The 20,491-nt window shown below is 40.4% G+C and overlaps 1 protein-coding gene and 1 non-coding gene across 2 annotated transcripts; both read left to right on the forward strand.

The window, feature by feature from the left end:
• Positions 1-57: 57 nt before the first annotated feature.
• On the forward strand, positions 58-20,289 carry LOC146467889 (uncharacterized). Its single transcript, XM_085125167.1, has 13 exons — positions 58-384; positions 769-845; positions 4,578-4,681; positions 5,207-5,281; positions 6,183-6,314; positions 7,028-7,168; positions 7,481-7,570; positions 8,011-8,074; positions 9,842-9,929; positions 17,342-17,429; positions 18,171-18,248; positions 18,861-18,976; positions 19,888-20,289. The coding sequence occupies exons 1-13, from the start codon at positions 227-229 to the stop codon at positions 20,015-20,017; spliced, it is 1,341 nt and encodes a 446-aa protein (XP_084981293.1). The 5' UTR covers positions 58-226; the 3' UTR covers positions 20,018-20,289.
• On the forward strand, positions 16,365-16,436 carry Trnag-ucc (transfer RNA glycine (anticodon UCC)). Its single transcript has one exon. It is a non-coding gene; the product is annotated as a tRNA-Gly (tRNA).
• Positions 20,290-20,491: the final 202 nt, after the last annotated feature.

A 20,491-nucleotide genomic window follows, 5' to 3' on the forward strand; every position in this document is an offset into this window, starting at 1 on the left:
TCCTAAGTATTTTTTTAACTTGTTCAATTTTTTAAACAAAAAATCATTTCTGGACATGTTTCAAGAAAAAATTGAAAATAAAAACGTAAATATTAAGCAAACTCCAATTCACGGAAATGTACGAAGACAACGCGAACTGAAGCCGAAAATTATGCTCTCGTGCGCTTATCGGAAAGACAACTGACCAAAAATTTTATATGAGCCGAGAGCCGGTAACGGAAGTGAAATGTTGGAGGGAATGTCATTTATTTTTTTGGTGTCTTTCATCGTAGTTATTTCGAATGCAGAAAAGCTACGTTTTGTATCTTCTAGTGAAGACGATTTATTACTAGCAGATTTTTACAATGAAACGACGATCAGTCGCATCGCTTTCGGAAGTTGCAGGTAAAATAACAGAACATTTTCAAAATGGCGTCACTCCAGTCACGCGTCTACTCATGCACTTTTCCGCTATGTTTTTGACAGAATTTCACTTCTTTGAGCATCTTTACCGTTTTTGTGAAAGGCAATATTCAGGGAAATATATCTGTTTTTGGCCGGTAGAGTTAAAAAAATCTTTAAAGTGGTAAATTGGAGTACACCGTAGGTGTGACGAGGTGTTGTCATGTTTTAACCTTTTATACGCTCAGATTTAAATGTTTTGATAAGCACAAGATTCATTCAGACAAAGTTGTAACTGTAAACATGTAATTCTACCCTTATAATGTTACGCTTCCTTTTACTGTAATATCTATTTAAGTTTTTTTTTTTTCTGCTTTCTTTTCATAGTTTTCCCAAGAGACCTCAACCGCTATGGGAGCATATTTCTGAACAACAACCAGATTTGTGGGTTTGGTTAGGAGATGGTATGGCCGAGTATGAAAGGTTTTATAAGTCTACTGTATCAGATGGTGGTTTTCACAGTAACTTGCAATCAGGCACTATTTTCGTTTTGTTTGATATACCATTCCTGTGGGAAATGCAAAATGAAACATTAGGATATAGTTTATCCAATTTTAGTAAGTGACCAACAACCTTGTTCCCAAGGTCTCTCCTCTTCCTGACACCCTCGGAATGAGATTGAGTGACCAAATAACGGGAAATAATAAGATTGCTACTAAAAATTGGGCCTGATTGCAGGTTATTTATACAGAAAAAATGGATCTTGTGTCTTATATGGTAACGGTCTATATGTTGGTCGACTGACAGTCGATATCTCGGTCAATGTATCCACCGAATATCGGTCGATTGTCGGTCGAGTAGTGGGCGAGTGTCGGTCAAGCATTGGCGGCGACGTATCCACCGATCATTGGATCACCTTCGGTCGAGAGATCGACCGACAGTCGGTCGCGATAGCATTGGCAGTGTGTCGCCAATATATCGGTTACCCGTCGGTCAAGTATCGGTAAAGTGTCGGTTGATGCATCGGCCAATACTTGGTTGACACGAAAAAGGAACGAGGATTTTGCTTTGTTCTAAACTGGTTAAACCGGGACACTACAGTGTAATACACTGGCATATTTTTGCGCGTTCTCTTGACCTAATATGGTAAAATGATGCAATAGTGGAAGAATAAAATGAGATAACGACAGACTATCAACCAACTATCAGTCATTATTATATTGGCCATCAACTGATATGACGGCCCAATTTATAGCAGTGTGCTATGTACACGAATGTCGATCGAGAAAAGTGTCGAAAAAACATATTGATAGAATATTGACCAATATATCGGTCGATACTATCGGCCGGTAAGCGGTGAAATATCGATGAAGTATCGGTGATGTGTCGGTGAAGTGTCAGTGTATTGTTATCTATATCGGCCGACAGCCACCTCAGTCGATGCAACGACCGCCATAGCGGTACAACATCGACCGAGCATTTCCCAATTATCGACCGAGTGTCGACCGAGTAGCGACCGAGGCTCGACTGAGATATTGACTGTCAGTCGACCATCAGTCGACCAACATATCGACTGTTACCATCGATTGAGGCCCCCTATAAGACACAAGATCTGAAAAAATTAGCATCAACATTAAAGAAGAAAGGTAATTTTGGTGAGCTGATGCAGCAATCAACATGATTAAATTGTGCGTCCAAGTCTTTAGTTGACATGTATAGCATACTTGACCAAAAAGCACATGAAGTTTAACACATCCATTTTCTTGTCTTTTTATTTATACATGTTGTGTGAGCGGCTGCTATGCTTTTGTGTTAAGGATCAGAGGCCAATTAAGGCAGTGCAATATTATATTTATTTACACTTTCTAATGATTTTGATTACAGTGTTTGTCACTTGTAACAGCCAGGTAGATGATGGATGTCATTTAAATGTAGGCTGTACAAAAATAAGATGTCAAAAACATTGTCCAGTGGCTCAGAAGATAGAGAAGAGTTTGTTTACTAAAATACGTTACTAACTGCCCATCATGTCACTCACTGGGACTGTCGCTTTGATGTGGCTGAGTGGCTTGCACGTCCCAATGACTCCAAGAGCTATGCCGGCGGGGGTGTTTACACCCCTGGAAGGGCCTTCCAAGCTAGAAAGAACAAGGATTAGGGACCGTTCATTTTTTATGAGCATGGGGGGGCGGGTGGGATTTAGGTGGGGGGGCCACGAGAAAAAAAATGGCACTAAAGGGGGAGGCTACCAAAAAAAATTGAGTGAAAGAGGGGGGGGGGGGGGTCACCAGCAATAATTGGCTAGTAGGGGAAATTGAAAGTGGCTCAACACAAAAACAGATGAAGAAATTGAATATTATTTCAATTTTTTTTAATACGATTTTCCTAACCACTTTTAATTTGTGTTACATACTGAGGTCGAAATCTGCATTTCATATTAACAACAACTGAGGAAACGAAGCATATCTGTTGGAAAAGCAATAATGAATATAAACTGAAGTAGTCACCTATGTTTGTACAAGTTCAAATTAATATAAAAACGTAACAGTCTCACTATTGAATCATCCGTGGGGGAGTACATGTAGTTTTCTATTAAGTGGTTGTACTCAGAACTATATCAATAGATTGTTTAATGTTCTGTTTAATAGTACTCACTTTTATAAAGGCTGTTGATTAGTAAATTATTTTAACCCAGGAGTATCAGTAGACTCAGTAGTATGCCTAGTGTGAACATCCAGATTAGTTTTTAGTAATAGAACTGTTGTTGTTGACTTCAGTTGACGGTAAATCTGAGCCGTAGGCCATCTTCAGAAAAGCTTGTAACTGTCATTTTTAATAGCAGTACTTTAATATCCAGGCATGTAGGAGGGGGGGTTCGAACGAACCCCCTTTGAAGATCAATAATGGCGGAAGAAAAAGCACAATGAGGAGGTTGAACAACTACATGAGGTGTACCATGCGAGAGAGTAGAATGTCCGCCCTGGTTCTAATGTATATCAAATATGATATGCCTGTCAATCTTGACGAGATAGTCAATTTGTTTGAAGGCCTACACCCGAGAATGATGCAGTTTACCAGCTTGGTGTATGACTATCAGCAGATCGAATAGCTATCAGAACTTGACAGGGCGCGGAATGTACATTGAACTTTCTTGTTTAAGTTGAGACAATTATGCTGCAGAAATGATGTATATAGCTTAAAAAGCTGCTGTAAAACAAATTTGTGGTTTGCCTAAAATGGGTCTCAAAATGCAGGAAATGAGGTTTCTGGGAACCTAGATTTTCAAAAATTTCCGCGGGAGCATGCCCCCGGACCCCCCTAGTAAGAGTGCCTCCGCCGCTCAATAGACACCCCTATCTAACCCTTACCTACGTGCCTGGGGGATATCTGTGTGTCCCCTGTTTTTTTTCTGTTTAATATGACTCGTAATCGTTGATTGGTATGCTTCGATCCGTATTTTGTTAGTCAGATCTGTACGTGTATTGTTTCTACTCGAAGGGGAGTAATTACACGTTAAACATTTGCTTGATTATTTTATAGTTCCTCTAAGAATCTAAATGGAAATTTAGGGTTTGCCGTAGCCGTAAACGTGTTGCTATCTATAAAACGTTTTTTTTTTTTTTTTTAACAAGAGAAATCTTTACCTAAGCAGAGAACGGTAACTTTTTAATAGTACTGTAAAGAAATCAAAGTAACAATTACGTTTAAGTTTGATATAAACAGTACATAAGCGTTTTGCTAAAGTTAGGAGTATGATTTGTTTCTGGTTGGGTGGGAGGGGGGGGGGGGTTCATCAGAAAAAAGTAGTTTCTGCTTGGGGGGCGGGGGCATGTGAAAAAAATTGCATGCTAGGGGGGGGGTCATACAGTTTCGTAGTGGCAATTAACCAAATCCCACCAGCCCCCCCATGCTCATAAAAAATGAACGGTCCCTTAGGGTCCAGACTAAAGTCAGTCCCACAGCCCTCTAGGTGTAGGGGTTCGGCTTGAGGCTATACATAACATAGCATAACAACATAACTTTATTTATACTCGAGGACCTGGAGCTTATTAGGCTCCTAGCTTAAGTTAAGCTAATAAGTCGAGTTTAGAATAACCAACAAATAAAATAAAACAAATAAGCAAACAAATAAATGTATTATATATTATATTATAAAATGCCTAATAATATATATTTAAATTATGTTATTTTTCTAGCTGTTTATGCTGACACTAAAGTAGCCCCACTACTATGGACTCCATCTCCTCTTGGTGAAATGGTAGAAAAGTTTAATACCCTGAAATACTCTTCAGAATATCAGGTTTGGTCACGTTTCAGTCTAAAGATTGAACTAAATTACTATACCGGTACATGTCAGCTGCTCCAATGACTTTGTAAGAGTTATGCCAGTGATCAGTAATTAGGCTTATAGTAATCAGACTTGTACACTTCATACATTCTCAGATCTCTGTGAAATTTAACAGTTCACAATTCCCAGTGTACAGTTTAAAGTTATAGTACTCGTCTGTGGGATCTGTTTGTTGGTAACTGTTGTAATGAGAGAACTTCTTTGTTAACTTATTAGGGAGCTTAAGCGCAGACGTTCGTGAGTCATAGATGGCAACCGGAAGTCAAATATTTCCTTTTTTGGCGCGTTTTTGTTCCTCACAAGAGACTAGAAAAGCTCTTGTTGGACGTCTGTGCCTTGATGCTACAAATGTGATGGCATCAAGGTGCTCCAAAAAGGAAAAAAATTGACTTCCGGTTGCCATCCGTGCCTCTCGACTGTCTGTGCTTATTAGCTCCCTATTGTCCTTTTATGCTACTGATTTGATACATTATTTAGAAATTCCTCAAATCTGGAGTTCAGGTGCTGGGAGTCTGGGATGATCATGATTATGGAATGAACAATGGGGGAAAGGTCTGATCAAATGAATTTTATATAATCTTAGTAGCAGCATTTATTCTAGTAATTTTGATTAATATATTTCAACACGTTTCGCAGCAGTATGCACTGTAGTAGTGTACATATCTACAAAGAATGATAATTAAGAACAAAGTAGAGATAATACAACTTAATTATTAATATTTAATAACCTATATAATAATTACAGTGCAATGTGCCTTACCGTGGCCACCCAACAAACTTTTTATACAAGTTAGCCAATCAGGATATGCGAATTTGATGCAATGTCCAACAGGCAAGTGATGCAACAACGAATTATTGAAAACACATTTTGTTTTGTATTTTATGGCTAACTTGTAAAAAAAGTTTGTTGAGTGGCCACAGTAAGGCGCATCACACTGTAAATAAGTCAAATCAATCAACAAATAAAAAAGAAATAAATAAGGGCAGTCAGAATGTGTAGGGGTTTCTATATCATGGGTGTTAAGTCAGTACAAAAATAAGTAATGCTAGGTTAACAAATTAATTTTTTGTAACATCACAGCCTTAAAAATTTCCTTTGCAAATGTAGTTTGTTTTATTATAATTAATTAATTATTTAATATTAACATTATGTGACCATTTACTATAATCTTAATTTATCTGGCACACAAGTGAGGAGCAGTCAGCTAATGGAAATGTGGAGGTCATTATTTCAAAAATTAAATCAGTGGTCTTGGAAATTTTTAACTAAAACTAAGTACATGAAGGAGCAAGTCTGTCATGTCAGTGACTTTAAATTATTGAAAGTAATTTTGCCTAGAAAGGCTCTGTTGGTGCCAATGGCTCCTTGGTTGCATTAACTTAGTTTGCATTACTAAGAAGAAGGCTAATTTGGTGTAAAGAGTATAACTGATTATTTTGATGAACTTTTCAGCACTACAGAGACCGTCTTCAGGCACAGGGTATCTACTTAGATTTCCTTGATGAGCCAGTGGAAAGCCTGCGCCGTAGACGTGAAGGTGCTTATGTGTCATACATCTATGGTTATGGCAGCAAAAGAGTAAAGGTAATACAACAATATAAAAATTATCGTACTGTACAGTAACGTCAAAACGTGTTGTTCTGCAAAGTATTCATACCCTATCCCACAGAAGATCTTTTTCATGTTTTCTTTTCTCTTGTTGTTGATGTTGTTTTTTTGTTTTGTTTTGTTTGTGTGTTGTGAGATTGGACCCCATTCCAGTTAAGCATCATACACTGTTTACTGGGCCCGGTTGTTCTTAACAGGAAACTTTTTTTGTCCGTCAATTTTGCCTTAGACTTTTTTTGCCATAAGTTTATAATTAGCCTTTAAAAACATTTTTAACAAGCGAGATAAAAACCTCGGTTAACTTTTAATCGTCGATTAGCGTTAATTAGCTTTCAAACAACCAAGCCCTGGTCTTTAAAAGTTGTGGCTTTTAGGATTCCTTTCCTCCACTGAATTTGCAGTGATTTGCGGCGCGTTACTTCATCAGCTGAATAACAAAAAAACCCCTTGGTCCCGCGAATCTATACCAAAGACTTGACATTGAAATCAAAGCTCATATCATGGGGTGAGAAAAATACTCAAAAAGACAAGAAGTCAAGCTAAAATGTTTGGTTTAAATGCCAAACATGATACAAGTCTAACAATGAAAATAGCAAGGTATTAGCCTGCGCAGAGACGTCTCCGGTCTGCACGCAGCTACTAGGGATGCCATGCAAACTGAAGTGTATTCTCTGTACATTTGCCCTTAGTTAATCCTACTCGACACACGCTCACATCTAAGGTGGGGCACAGACTGTGACATTCTAGGGACAGAGCAGTGGGTTTGGCTTGAGAGACAGCTGAATGATCCCAACCCAGCTCAGCTGACTATAATTGGCAGTGGAATTCAGGTGAGTTAAAATATAAGTCGCTGACAATAACTTCAAGTTATTTTGGTTTGAATCGATCACTGATCGATGAAGGATTCAAAATACCACTGTTTTTTAATTATCGTTGGTGAAATTGTACGCTAATGTGAAATTGTACGATAATGTGGGCACATATTTTGGCTTCATGGCAGCATCCAAGTTTCTCAAGGCCGTAATAATAATCAGACATCTCAAGGAGTTCTTTGTCGTTCTTTTGTTCTTTGACCTCTTACACAAGTTACGTCATCTTTTTTGTAGCCTTTTTTAATCGCAAAACTACCCATGCCTTCACAGGTGTTATCAGACATGCCGTTTACAGACAGATGGACCAGCTGCCCTTCAAGCTATGACCGCCTCATGTGGCTGGTGCAGAGCAATCCTAGGGTTAGTTTTTAAAAGTATTCATATATCATTTACTCTGTACGTTGCGTTCCGCTAGCCTGCTTAGCAGTCGTTTCCATTCCATTCCAAGCGAGCGCGAGGAGCGAACGAGAGTTTCCGAGAGGCCCCTCCTATTATTTTTAGTAATCCTGTGTTCATGAACCACAATCCAACCGGGTTGGTTTTCCATATCTCTGAGCTGATTTAGTTGAACAACAGTGCTTTCACTTTTCTTCACTTTTCTTGTCGTCGCTATTCATTTGTTAGAGTTTTATATTTACTACACAAATGTAGCTACCATTAGGGCATCGCTCAAGCTCACTATCCTGGGGCATTAGCGAGGCGGCAAACCGGGAGCAGTGGAAGAACAGTGGGAGGGGATTGCTGTATCCACACACAAGCTACTTTTGCCGTTTATACAATCCTTATTTCCTCTTATATAGGTGATCCTCATAAGCGGAGATGTTCATTTTGGAGAGTTCGCTTGCTTAAATAACACCAGCACAGGTTTGTAATCCTAAAGGCCTGGCTCCAGTTGTTCAAAGGCCGGATAACTTTATCCAGTGGATAAGTCACTATCCGACAGTTTCAATCTGTGCCAAGATTTCAGTATTTCCTCTTGTACAAGCTTTTATGCGCACTCTAACCACATTTAAGTTTGGGAGTGTACGAAAACCTTGGACAACGTTTAACGTGAAGTATATTTTAGACCCTGAACAGTGCCTTATCCAGCGGATAAAGTTATCCGGCCTTTGAACAACTGGGGCCTGTTCCAAACGTCGTGCTTCTGCCGTGCTGAACTTAAATCAATTTGACCCGGCAGTAGCGCGGCAGTGGTTTCGAACGTCGAATTTAATTCAGTCGCACCAAATTCTAAAATATAGAAATGCACAGAACGAGCAAATTAACCCAAAATACATTAAAATAATTTATTAATTTAGTTCGGCACGGCAATAGCACGCCGTTTGAAACCAAGTCGCCGTCGCCTGCCGTGTTACTGCCGTAACTAAATAGTCGTGCCGAACTTAATTCAGCCTGCCGAACTAAATGGTTTCAAACGTCGTGCTACTGCCCGAATTAAATTCTTGAATCCAGTTCGGCACGGCAGTAGCGCGACGTTTGGAACAGGCCTCAATAATACTTCCAATATAAAAGCGACAACTCATCATTTGTGTTGACTATGATGGTCACTGCTCGGGGTCCCCATTGCAGGGTGTTAGGGACGCGGAATTTGAGTTACCGAATTTCAAGGCCGAGAGTCGAAAATCATGAAAAAAAACAAGGGTGAGATTCGAGACTGTGACTGTGGAGAAGATACGACTTTTAACAAGCTAAATTTCGTGTGCAGTATTTGAAAAATATCCTGTTTAAACAGCTGGACCATGCAGAGGTTGCAGGTTTGTTAAAGACAAAAAGGCTTGAATAATATATAGGTACCGCGGATGAAAGATTAAATAGAAAACGGTCCTCGCAGTTGTTTGCACAACTTTTAAAAGCGGTTACGAAAAGAAACCTAAAAAAAATTCAGGCTTGAACGGGATTCGAACCCATGACACTGGTGCATTTTTTCAGGTTTCTTTTAGGGGAGGAGACACAAGGTATTACTAGTAATACAAAACTTTGATCAGGATTTGGTTATGAATTCTTTCGATCGGGATCTCGAAAGTGAGGGAAGGAAAAGTCATTATGACGGGAAAGAACCTTGTTGGGAACCCTCGGCCTGAAGACTAACCCGGGCAAACAGAAAAGGAATAATGTATTGGATGTAAGCAAGCAAGATTACTTGAAACATTACCCAGCGCGATGAGACAATCATTCAGAGTGGAGGGTAACGAGCCCAAAAATCACCTTCCTACAGTGTAGCTTTGAGCGCCGACTGCTTGTTGGTAATCCTCACAATTTTCATTTTTCGTCCGGGTTGGGACAAAACGGGGACACTGCGCGTTGTTTGCTTCTGCAAAGGACACCGCAAACCAGGAAACTTTGATTTCCCAAAAAAGTTTGCCCCTTCAACAAGTTTTACATGAGCGCGCAAACAGGAAATCTTTGTATTCGCAACAATGCCCGCTCGTCGGCAGGCGTTTCAAGATTTCTTTACGTGAATGTACTTTGCTAAGAAGTTCGATAGCTAAAGCCCATTCTTGCACACACCACTCGCTGATGCCAATTTGAGTTTCATTGTGTGAATTCAAATTGAGAAAGGTTTCTCGTTCTGCTTTTTATGCTCCATATGATCGTCTGGATCTTTTAGTAATTTGTCTTTACTCTCGTTAGGTTACCCGCTGTATGAAGTAACTTCCAGTGGTTTAACAGCCACGTGCGTCTCGTGGATTTCAACGGAGTTGTGTCGTTGGCTTCTAACGTAGGTATACAGTGTATGTTCACGCGGGTACTCTCTACTCTGGCCACCCTGAATTCTGTACGTTCTTTTAGTACTTAAGTGCGAGAAATGCAGAATTTAGGTTATTTTAGCAGGTTTCCATATGATCGTGTACGATCGTTTGAGATATGTCCAGAAATGCACGCTAATGAGATTCATGAAATGTATGATAGACATCACAAGGTGTCCCCTAACCTAAATTCTCACTAAAACACACATAATTCTGTCAAACATGAAGTCATAAAAAAACGACAAAAAGGCCTGTTTTATATGAAGTGCCCAAATTCAGGGTTAGGTGCATTTCTGGACATAAGTGAATCGTTTGAATGCTGCCCAAAAGCTCTGCAGTCACCTCCTTGCTTCCCTGCATGCATGCAACCATTATTTTGGATCATCAAGCAGCAAGTCTACCCACCCCACCCCTCCTCCCCGCAAATTTAACTACTCAGGCACATCCCAATTTTCCTTTGTAGAATAGGCCTTTGCGATCAGGATCGCCTATCGAAACACGTTCTGTTAAGGGTTCAGTGCTTTTCGTATGATCTCTGACAATCCCAGCACAATCGAATTTACAGAGAAAACATTTCAAACCTGATGTTGAATAAGATGTGTACGAATTTGGTTGATGAAAGTTACAATAAAGCTAGGGCTATGTATTATTGCCTTTTGCGTAGCAAATTTTCCCAAGAAGGAAGAACTTTCCACATTGATTAGCAGAATTTGACAAATGGTAAAATAGCCTCTAACCTTTAGAACCGATTAGTGCCTTAACATCTCAAGTTACTCCCGGGTCACTCAAGTCACAAAATTCCGTGCAATCTTTCTTTTCTTTCTAATTAGACTAAAATCAATTCTGAAATGTCGACTGAATCATTTCAAAGACAAGCCTTGTGTTTTTCTTTGAATCTATGAAATGAAAGGCATTTCTTTCTCGTTTGGGGAGTTTCTACCTTGATTCCGTGAATACACCATGTTGGAAACGAGTAGGGACTGGAACTAGTCAAATTCGCACGTGATCATTTGTATCAGATTTCTCGGATAGATTCTTGTTTTGAGTGTGACTCTCGAAGGAACTCTGGAACATTATACTTCTAAATGTAGCGGAATTTATCTTGTACGTCGGAAATAGCGGAATTCTTTCTCAAGGAATGTTATCATGTAATCTTCGAGTTTATCAAGTATTAAAGAGTTTGGTCGAATACAACATTTTGGTGCCGGAGACCCGGGAGTGAAAGCAAGGAGAACAGAGCGCGTGTTTTGTGACCTTCGCCATGTCAGATGTCAAAAAGAAAATTCTGGAGCGCTCAGGGTTCAGAGTTTACGTTCGTAAAGTTATGAACGATGTGAAGGAGTTACTCAACAAAAGTGATGTGGAAAGTGTCCGACTGAAGCTGAAATCGCAAAAGATTAACCTGGAAAAACATCAGGAGGAAATTGCATCGCTTGATCAAGAAGTCGCAGAATTATTGCAAGCCGACGCAATCGAAAAAGAAATCCTGGAGCGCTGCGAGTTTAACGCGTCGTTACAAGAAACGATCTTATTGATAACCTCATGTTTGTCGTCTCCTAAGCAGGAAGCGAATGATGTCGAAGAAACGGTGACATTGCCATCGGCGAGTCCGCAAGGATCTTTCCCTGCTCAAAATGGCGCGAAGAGCACAAACAAGGCAAAGCTACCGAAGCTCACGTTACCTAAGTTTACAGGGGATGCTACAAAATGGACAACATTTTGGGACAGCTTTTCATCCGCAATTCACACGAGTGAGGATCTGAATGAAGTCGACAAATTTCAGTATTTGAAATCATTATTGGAGGGCGCTGCAGCCGAAACCATTTCTGGTTTACCTCTCACGAGCTCAAATTACAACCATGCGGTCGATCTCCTAAACAAGCGGTTCGGAAGCAAACAAGTTATCATCTCTAAACACATCGAGATGTTAATGCAACTACCAAAAGTGAGTGATACTGGTGATCTTAAACAATTGCGGCAATTGTTGGACAAAACAGAGTCGGCTGTTCGAAGTTTGCAAGGAATTGGAATTTCCATTGACACGTACGGAACATTCCTAACCCCAGTGATCATGGCGAAAATTCCTCAAGAGTTGCGTTTAATTTTGAGTCGTGGTATGAGCGACGAGTGGGACCTCGACACATTAATAAAGTCGTTTGCAGAGGAGTTACAGATACGAGAAAGGTGTGCTCTGGGTCCAGTGACAGATCAGTCGAAAATGAGAGAAAAACGAGAGTTTGGATATGGATTACGGTTCGGTCAAAACAAGAGACCCCCCACGTCGTCGACACTTGTTTCATACAACGACAAGCCTCAACAACATAAGGAAATGTGGTGTACTTTCTGCAGTGGACCGCACCCTTCGGCGAGATGCGCTGTTGTTACGGAGCCAGAAGCGAAGAAAAGAATTCTCCGCCAAAAGGGGCGATGTTTTGGTTGTTTGAGGAGTGGTCATGTGAGCCGAGATTGCCAAGCGAGATGTTATCGTTGTGGCGGGAAACATCATGTATCGCTATGCGGCGTGCAAAACTCTTCACCACAATTCACGCAAGCAAGAAGAACCAATCAGGAACAAACTGTGAGTACAAATTTGTATTTCACTCAAGATGTTAAGAATAATTCTGTTTTGCTGCAAACTGCCAGAGCGAGGGTTGGAAATCCTAATGGAGAAAATTCTTGCCATGTGAGGGTTTTATTTGATTCATGTTCTCAAAGGTCTTACATAAGTACACGGTTGAGGAGCAAGTTAGGCCTGCCCTCATTTGGAAGTGAAACTGTTCTGATTAAAACGTTTGGAAACAATGAAGCCTCGTTGAAGAAATGTGACATTGTTCAATTTGCACTGGAATGCCAAGATCAGTTGAAAGTATTTGTCAATGCTTATGAAGTTGAACTGATTTGTGGACCCATAGCCAACCAGACCATTGAGATTGCACAGCAAAATTACCCTCATCTACAAGGCTTACCCCTTGCTGACTATTCCCGTGGCGATGAAGATCTTGAAGTAGATATTATGATTGGTGCTGATTATTATTGGTCCATTGTCCAGAACCATGTGGTACGGGGGGAGTCGCATGGACCTGTAGCGATTCGTACAAGGCTGGGTTATGTTTTGAGTGGTCCTATTAACATAGCAGGTGCATTGCAGAGCTCATCAAGTGTTAACATGTCGCATGTTATGAAGACAGAGTGTCAAGTAGTTGAAGAAGACTTAAAGTCAGTTGATGTCTCTCTGAAAGAAGAGCTGAACAAATTCTGGGACTATGATACTCTGGGAGTGAAGAATAGAGAAGAAGAATTCTATGAAGATTATCTTCGCAAAGTAAAGTTCAATGGTAGCCGTTATGAAGTTTCTCTTCCCTTTAAGGAAGAACATCCTACAATTCCAGACAACTACTTGGTAGCACAGAAACGCCTCAGCTCCTCATTAGCAAGATTGAAGTCCAAACCTGACATTCTACAACAGTATGATGACGTCATTAAGGACCAACTGAACTCTGGTGTTATAGAATTAGTTGACAAGAGTCGTGATCAAGAAGTAATACCAGGAACTGTGCATTACATTCCTCATAAGGAAGTCGTGAAGGAAGACAGAACCACTACTAAACTACGAGTAGTGTATGATGCTAGTGCTAAATCTCAGAATGAACCAAGTCTGAATGACTGTCTGCTCCCTGGTCCAGCCTTAACACCTTTGATCTTTGACATTCTCTTACGATTTCGTCTCCACAGAGTTGCATTGATTGGTGACTTGGAGAAAGCGTTTTTAAATGTTGAAGTGGATCCTGAACAGAGGAATTTGTTAAGGTTCTTGTGGATAAATGACATCAGTTCCTCGAATCCGGAAGTCATCATCCTTAGATTCACACGGCTTGTGTTTGGCCTTGTCTGTTCACCGTTCATTTTGAATGTAACCCTGAGAAATCACTTGAGCAAGTATGAGAACATTGATCCAGACTTTGTGAACAGTGTTGTCAGAGCTTTGTATGTGGATGACTTTGCATCCGGAAAGGATTCAGTAAAGGACTGCTTCGAACTTTACGGAAAATTGAAGTTGCGATTCAGAGAAGGAGGTTTCAACATGCGAAAATGGGCATCGAACAGCGAAGAGCTAAATCAGTTGATTGAGAAGGAGGAAGCTAACCTGTCATCATCAACTCAGACACCTTCGGAAACCAGTCCTTCTTTGACAAAGTCTAGTGTTCTCGAAGAAGACCTCATCAAAGTGATGGGAGTTCCATGGGATAGGATAGAAGACAGCTTCAAGTTTGATCTCGCAACCTTTGCTACACAAGCATTGGATGGAACACTGACAAAGCGGAAACTGTTGAGTATCACTGCTCGATTTTATGATCCATTAGGCTTGCTGTCACCAATTATGTTGCCCTTGAAGTGTATGTTTCAAGAGATATGTCAGCTCAAGGTTGGCTGGGATGAGGCCCTGCCAGAAGAGCTCTGTTTAAAGTGGAAAGAAGTAGCAGAAGACATGTTGAGAGTTTCAGTGATCAGTGTACCTCGCTGTGTCCTAGCCGGGATAGAAGCAGAAGATGTCAAGTCTATTCAGCTACACGGTTTTGCAGACGCGAGTAAGATTGCTTATGGTGCAAACATCTACATTCGGGTGACAACCTCTAATGTCAGCTATTCGCAGCTGTTAGCCTCTAAAACTAGGGTGGCACCCTTGAAGGGAGAGACAATTCCTAGATTGGAATTGATGGCAGCATTGACTCTAGCAAACCTGATGACAGCTGTGTACAAGGCATTGGCTTGTACCGTCAAGGTTGATTCTGTGTTCAATTGGATTGATTCTCAGATTGTATGGTGGTGGATTAATGGAGAGTCAAAACAATTCAAGCAGTTTGTGCAGAATCGAGTAACAAAGATTCGATGTCTCTGGGGTAAAGAACATTGGGGATATTGCCCTTCTGAACTTAACCCAAGTGACATTGCCTCGCGAGGAACTAAGAGTTCCGATCTTGTATCCAATGATCTATGGTGGAAAGGAGCACCATTTCTAGAGAAGGAGAAGGATCAATGGCCAAGCCCACCTAATTGTCCTGTTGGTGAAGGTACCCTCTCAGAAGAAACTACAAAGAAATTGAAGAAAGAAGATGCAGATGGAATCTCACAAGTAATGACCGTATTGGTCCAAGCCCCTGAAAACATCTCTGAAGTTGTCCAACCAGAGAGATTTAGCAGTCTCAGCAAGCTTATCAGAGCAACTCACCCCAGGTCGTTAACCTATGTTTACAATGAGTTGTCAGAAGCTCCACTAACACCTTCTCATCTCGTAATTGGTCGACGTCTCTTGGAGCAACCTTCTGCTACCAGTGTACCTCTGAGCACTCTAGCCCGACGGGAACGATATTTGGAGAGTCTCCTCACCCACTTCAGAAATTGTTGGAGGAAAGAATACCTGACTGGCATCAGAGAGTATCAGAAACTTAAGGGAGAACCGAGAAGAACCATTCAAATTGGTGACCTTGTGCACATATATGCAGACAAAACACCTAGACAGCAGTGGAGAATGGGGAAAGTAGAGAAGCTGTGGCGAGGAAGAGACAACGTTGTTCGCTCCGCCGAAGTGGCTACAGTAGACAAATCTCTGCGCAGGATTCGCATCAAGCGTCCAATTCAGAAGCTCTATCCTCTTGAAGTCAATGTGTTTGATGAAGGAGCAGCTGATATGGGAGCTGTCCAGTGTCACAGAGCAAGGAACATTTGTGTAGTCAGAGATGAAGATGTTCCAATTGTGGTTACTGCATCTTAACTTTCAGATCTAAAACTTTGAACATTGGACTGAGTTTAAAGAGTTATCTTTACAGTTTCGCCTTATGATTGACTCCGTCAATCAGGGGGGAGTGTGTTGGAAACGAGTAGGGACTGGAACTAGTCAAATTCGCACGTGATCATTTGTATCAGATTTCTCGGATAGATTCTTGTTTTGAGTGTGACTCTCGAAGGAACTCTGGAACATTATACTTCTAAATGTAGCGGAATTTATCTTGTACGTCGGAAATAGCGGAATTCTTTCTCAAGGAATGTTATCATGTAATCTTCGAGTTTATCAAGTATTAAAGAGTTTGGTCGAATACAACACACCAGGTCATTGTGGTACTGAATACAACAGATCTTTTATTGTCGCGACATTTTCACCAGGCAACAGCTCCGAATCAAAGTCACACGATATCCAAGTCTTCAGAAACAACACAACATTGTTACAGTATGACAAAAATGATTTTGCTAGTTGAGTGTAAAATATATTAATTGTGGCCAGTTTATGTTTGAAACGGAAAATAAATGTCCGCGATTGTCTCGCTGGTGTACATGTAAACGCCCGCGATACTTGAATTTACCACCAGCAATTGGAAATGTTTAGCTAAATAAAACCATTATCAAATGTGTAAGCGTTGGTGGTATAGTGGTGAGCATAGCTGCCTTCCAAGCAGTTGACCCGGGTTCGATTCCCGGCCAACGCAAAATCTCTTTTTTTATTATTTTTATTTTATTTTTATTTTATTTTTTTGTTACAAAACCTGTATCATTCTTTATTTTGCGTCAACAACAACAACAAAACAATTCAAAATTTTAAAAGCCTCATGCAAGGCAAACCAAACAATTTTCTCTTAAGACTTCATATAATTTAAGTACTTCTTGTCAGTCTTTATTTGTATGGTATACAAGGGTTTTTTTTTTAATTCATTGCAGTAGACAAAGGACAATCGCTTCAATTTACAATAAGGATTATATTTAGGGAGCGAGAGATAGGTGATTTATGCACCAAGGAACACTGATTTGAAGGATTAACCATAATGGCAAATATTAAAAAAAGCCCTGTTAAATCGGGTTTTAAGAACAGTGATCCAAGTGATAATAATACAAGATGGGCATTCAACTTTTAAATGAGACATTTTCCCAGTCAGTATTTAGTTTGGATTATCAGTTAACGGTCTGAAGGAAATTAATGCCCGATCAGTTCACTTTAGTGGGTAAAGGCTCAGTTTGTCAAAAAAGAAGTGAAGAATCAGGTTGTTGAAACGCTCTTCTAATAAACGTTCAATAAGGAATCGTGAAATCAATAATTTTTCTCTATTTCAAAAAATAGGGTGAAAATGTGATGCCACGAGAATTTTCTGTAACAAAGTGGATGACTTTTTTGTGTGTCTGTGAAATTCGGGGAAACAGAGAAACAGTTCGCTCCATGGCCCGTGTAAGCTGTTGGCTGTTTCCATTTTTCAATTCTGACTGGCCATTGGTTTGTAGTTGGTAAATGTCAGCTTGTAGAATCAGTCTTGGTCGAAATAGCGGCTCTTGTATCATCTTCAGAGAAAGAAACACTTGTACCTGTTATCATAGTTTTGACACCTGTTTCTCCGAACCACAGGAATATTGGTCCTTCTTCCAAGCGAACCCATCCGTTTATCACAGAGATCAATTATGGTCTGATAACAGTTCACTGGGATGACCAACCGGTAAGGAATAACTTCATTTGACGTTTCCTTCGGTCTTTTAGCCTTCTTTTTTTCTCTTTGATAATGTATAGGTGGTTTGCATTGCCGCCATGTTGGTGTACAAAACAAAAGAAAATTTGTTCGCATAAAAAGGAAGTTAACTCCCAGAGGAAAAAATTGTTATTGTTCCTGTACACCAACATGGCCGCCATGACGTCAAATGCAAACCATCAATACGTCAAAAAAAAAACTTATTTATGAACTACGGAAGATAGTGAATTTTAATGCGGAAATATTCACAGTGCAATGTCGATACTAGTTACTTGAACCGTTAGGGGAGTAAGAAATTGTTTGAGGCACTGAAAGCTTTTGCAAGACGCCGGTGTGAGTTCATATTGGTTCATTCGTAACATTTACTGGTTCAGAATCTCCTCTCTTCACGAGTCATACGTTTTTCCATTCGTTCCAAACCTGCAATCGCATTGGTAGGTCAAACACGGACTTATTTGATGGCGCAAGGAGATGACAAGATGCAAATGGAAATTTTGTGCAAAAAAAGTGGAGTACCGTTTGTGCCTGAAAATGCCTTTTTCATCTGCGCGTCCATTTTCATTTCATGCAAACACTCACTTGCTGAAAATGAGGGACATTGTAGTCAGGGTCGGCGAACAAAGAGTTCAAGTGAACAGGACTACGAGTTTGTACCAAGATTGTGTTGTATTAATTTGTGGTGTTGTCACTCGACGTGTTTTTACTTCCAAGGTTACTGTTACAGTGGAAGTACGTGGTAAAGGTGGAAGTTACCTAAAGCAGGCTATTCCATTAGATCAGTTAGAAAAGGTACTTAGACCAGTATATATTTGATTTGCTTTGCCGGTCTGTTGACAGTTGGTGTTAGTCCAGACCTGGCCCCTCCGCTCTCTGTCACGCAACTCCGGGTTGCGGGTTGCTCGTAAAGTAGTTTCTCTAGCCCATATTTGTTTTCGGGAGTTTTGAGAAACGCACACAAGATTTAGAAAGGTGTATTGAAATTTGCTTCGTATTTTGATCTAAAATAACGTCAGGGTTTGGAGGACCGGGCGGCAACACCACCGCTTAAAATTCTGACGAGTAACACCCCCCCCCCCCCCCCACCCCACCCTTTCCCTGGTCACACAAGGACAATTTGCCGCCCTCCTACTTCAGCCGTCCGGTTGCGTAAAATCACTGTTTTTAATCTAGGGTGCTATTTGAGTGGCGGCAAGAGCCTTCCAATTTAATCAAATTTTGTTCACAAATTCCTTTGCCTTTCCCAACGGGATTCTAACCCATGACCCGCCAGGGACCGTTTGATACTCGGACCACTCCTGTGAGGTATGGGAAAGTGTCGTTAAATCTATACGCCCTGAATATCAGTTTGTGTTGTTGTTGAATGTAGTGACTGACCGTGGCATTTCTGTTTTCTTTAAATAGACGAGAGGTGCTCATCGATGCCCACAGAAAGTGGACAAACCACCAGCCACAAAGAAAGTGCTTTTCTACGCTGTAGTCTATTGTCTTTTGGCAGTGATCTCAACAGGGCTTCTGAGGTAAGCTTGGGGACGGAATCGTCATCATGAAGTTGTTCACAGTACCCTACCTGTCAGCACGCATCAGCACTCAGTTGCGTTTATTTATTTTTTAGTTTATTTATTTATTCACCACGACATACAAACATAGAAAGTTACAATGAATAATAGACTAGGGTCGTACATAAGTTTAGAGTAAATAATAACAGTAAAAGAAGAAGTAAGATGTGGGGAGGAGACCTCAAGAAACCCCCGGGCTTATACTGAGAGGTCTCCTCGGAGATATGTTAGGACTTTAAGACCAGTAAAGACATTGTATTTAGATTTTTTAACATACGGTGGTAAGACTATAAAGACATAACAGGGTCGGACGTTTCATGCAATTAACTGAGGAAATCAAGAAGCTTTCTTTTGAAGGTGGATAGACTAGGGGAAGACGTAATTGATAATGGCAAAGCATTCCATATTTTTGGCCCTCTATAGAGTATAGTAAATTGCTTGATATTAGTTCGGCAGGTGTGAGGTCGAAAATGAGCTGAGGTTCTAGTATCATAATTATGAATTTGACCACCAGTCGGAAATAAATTTAAAAAGGGCGGAGGCAGCAAACGTTGGTGATAGGAAAACCTAAATTTTGCAATATAAAGGGAATTCACTTTAAAAATATCTAGGATATTCAATTGTGCAAATAAAGGTGCGGAAGGTGCGAGGTGATTAGAATTTGCCATGGCTCGCACAGCTCGTTTTTGAAGAAGAAAAATGCGATTTAAGTTTGTTACATAAGTAGAAGACGAAACTGTAGTACAATAAGTTAAATAGGGATAAATTGAGGTATGCGTTCTTCCATTCATACTTTCACAGCTTATTGCGTGAATAAGCGCGAGCTTTCTTCATATCTTTATTTCTTATTTGGGTTTTTATATCCATTTCAGGTTATTCATCTTCATTTTCAAGATAGGTTTCGTCAAGATCGTGTTACCTTTGCTGGGAATACGTCTTCAATTTGCTGCCACTGGCTCAGAGCACGTCAAACACAAGAATAAGATCCTCAAAAAAGATTGACTCTAATCATGTTTGGCCGCAAACTTCACAAATGATCAATCCGTAATTACTTTGTCAAAATGCGTGCTTTGCTCTGTTCAAATGTCACTGTTTGCAAACTGTCTCAAAGTCAGCCGTGAAAATGCTGATCAAACAGGAGGGTTAGTGTTAGAAAAAAAAACCTTGGGAAACTTCTAATCCCGAGTTAGCGTTGATCCGATTTCAAACAACCGTGGCCGATTGGTAGTTAATTCACGTTCCCACTTACCCCCCCCCCCTCCTTTATTGGTAGTTAATTCACGTTCCCACTTACCCCCGCCCTCCCCAACCCCTTATTCCCTTTGTTTGATTCTTATAAAATGAGGAGATTCTAGGGACGATACTGGTGTTACACCGTTCTCGTCCCCAGAGCCCCAACTTTTTTTTTTTAAATTGTTGAACGAGTGGCTCTGGGTCCATCCAAAAATATCTTTTATTTCATTGGCTGTCGAAAAC

Source organism: Pavona decussata, unplaced genomic scaffold (genome assembly GCF_977016875.1).
Source record: "Pavona decussata unplaced genomic scaffold, jaPavDecu1.1 SCAFFOLD_134, whole genome shotgun sequence".
Lineage (NCBI taxonomy): Eukaryota > Metazoa > Cnidaria > Anthozoa > Scleractinia > Agariciidae > Pavona > Pavona decussata.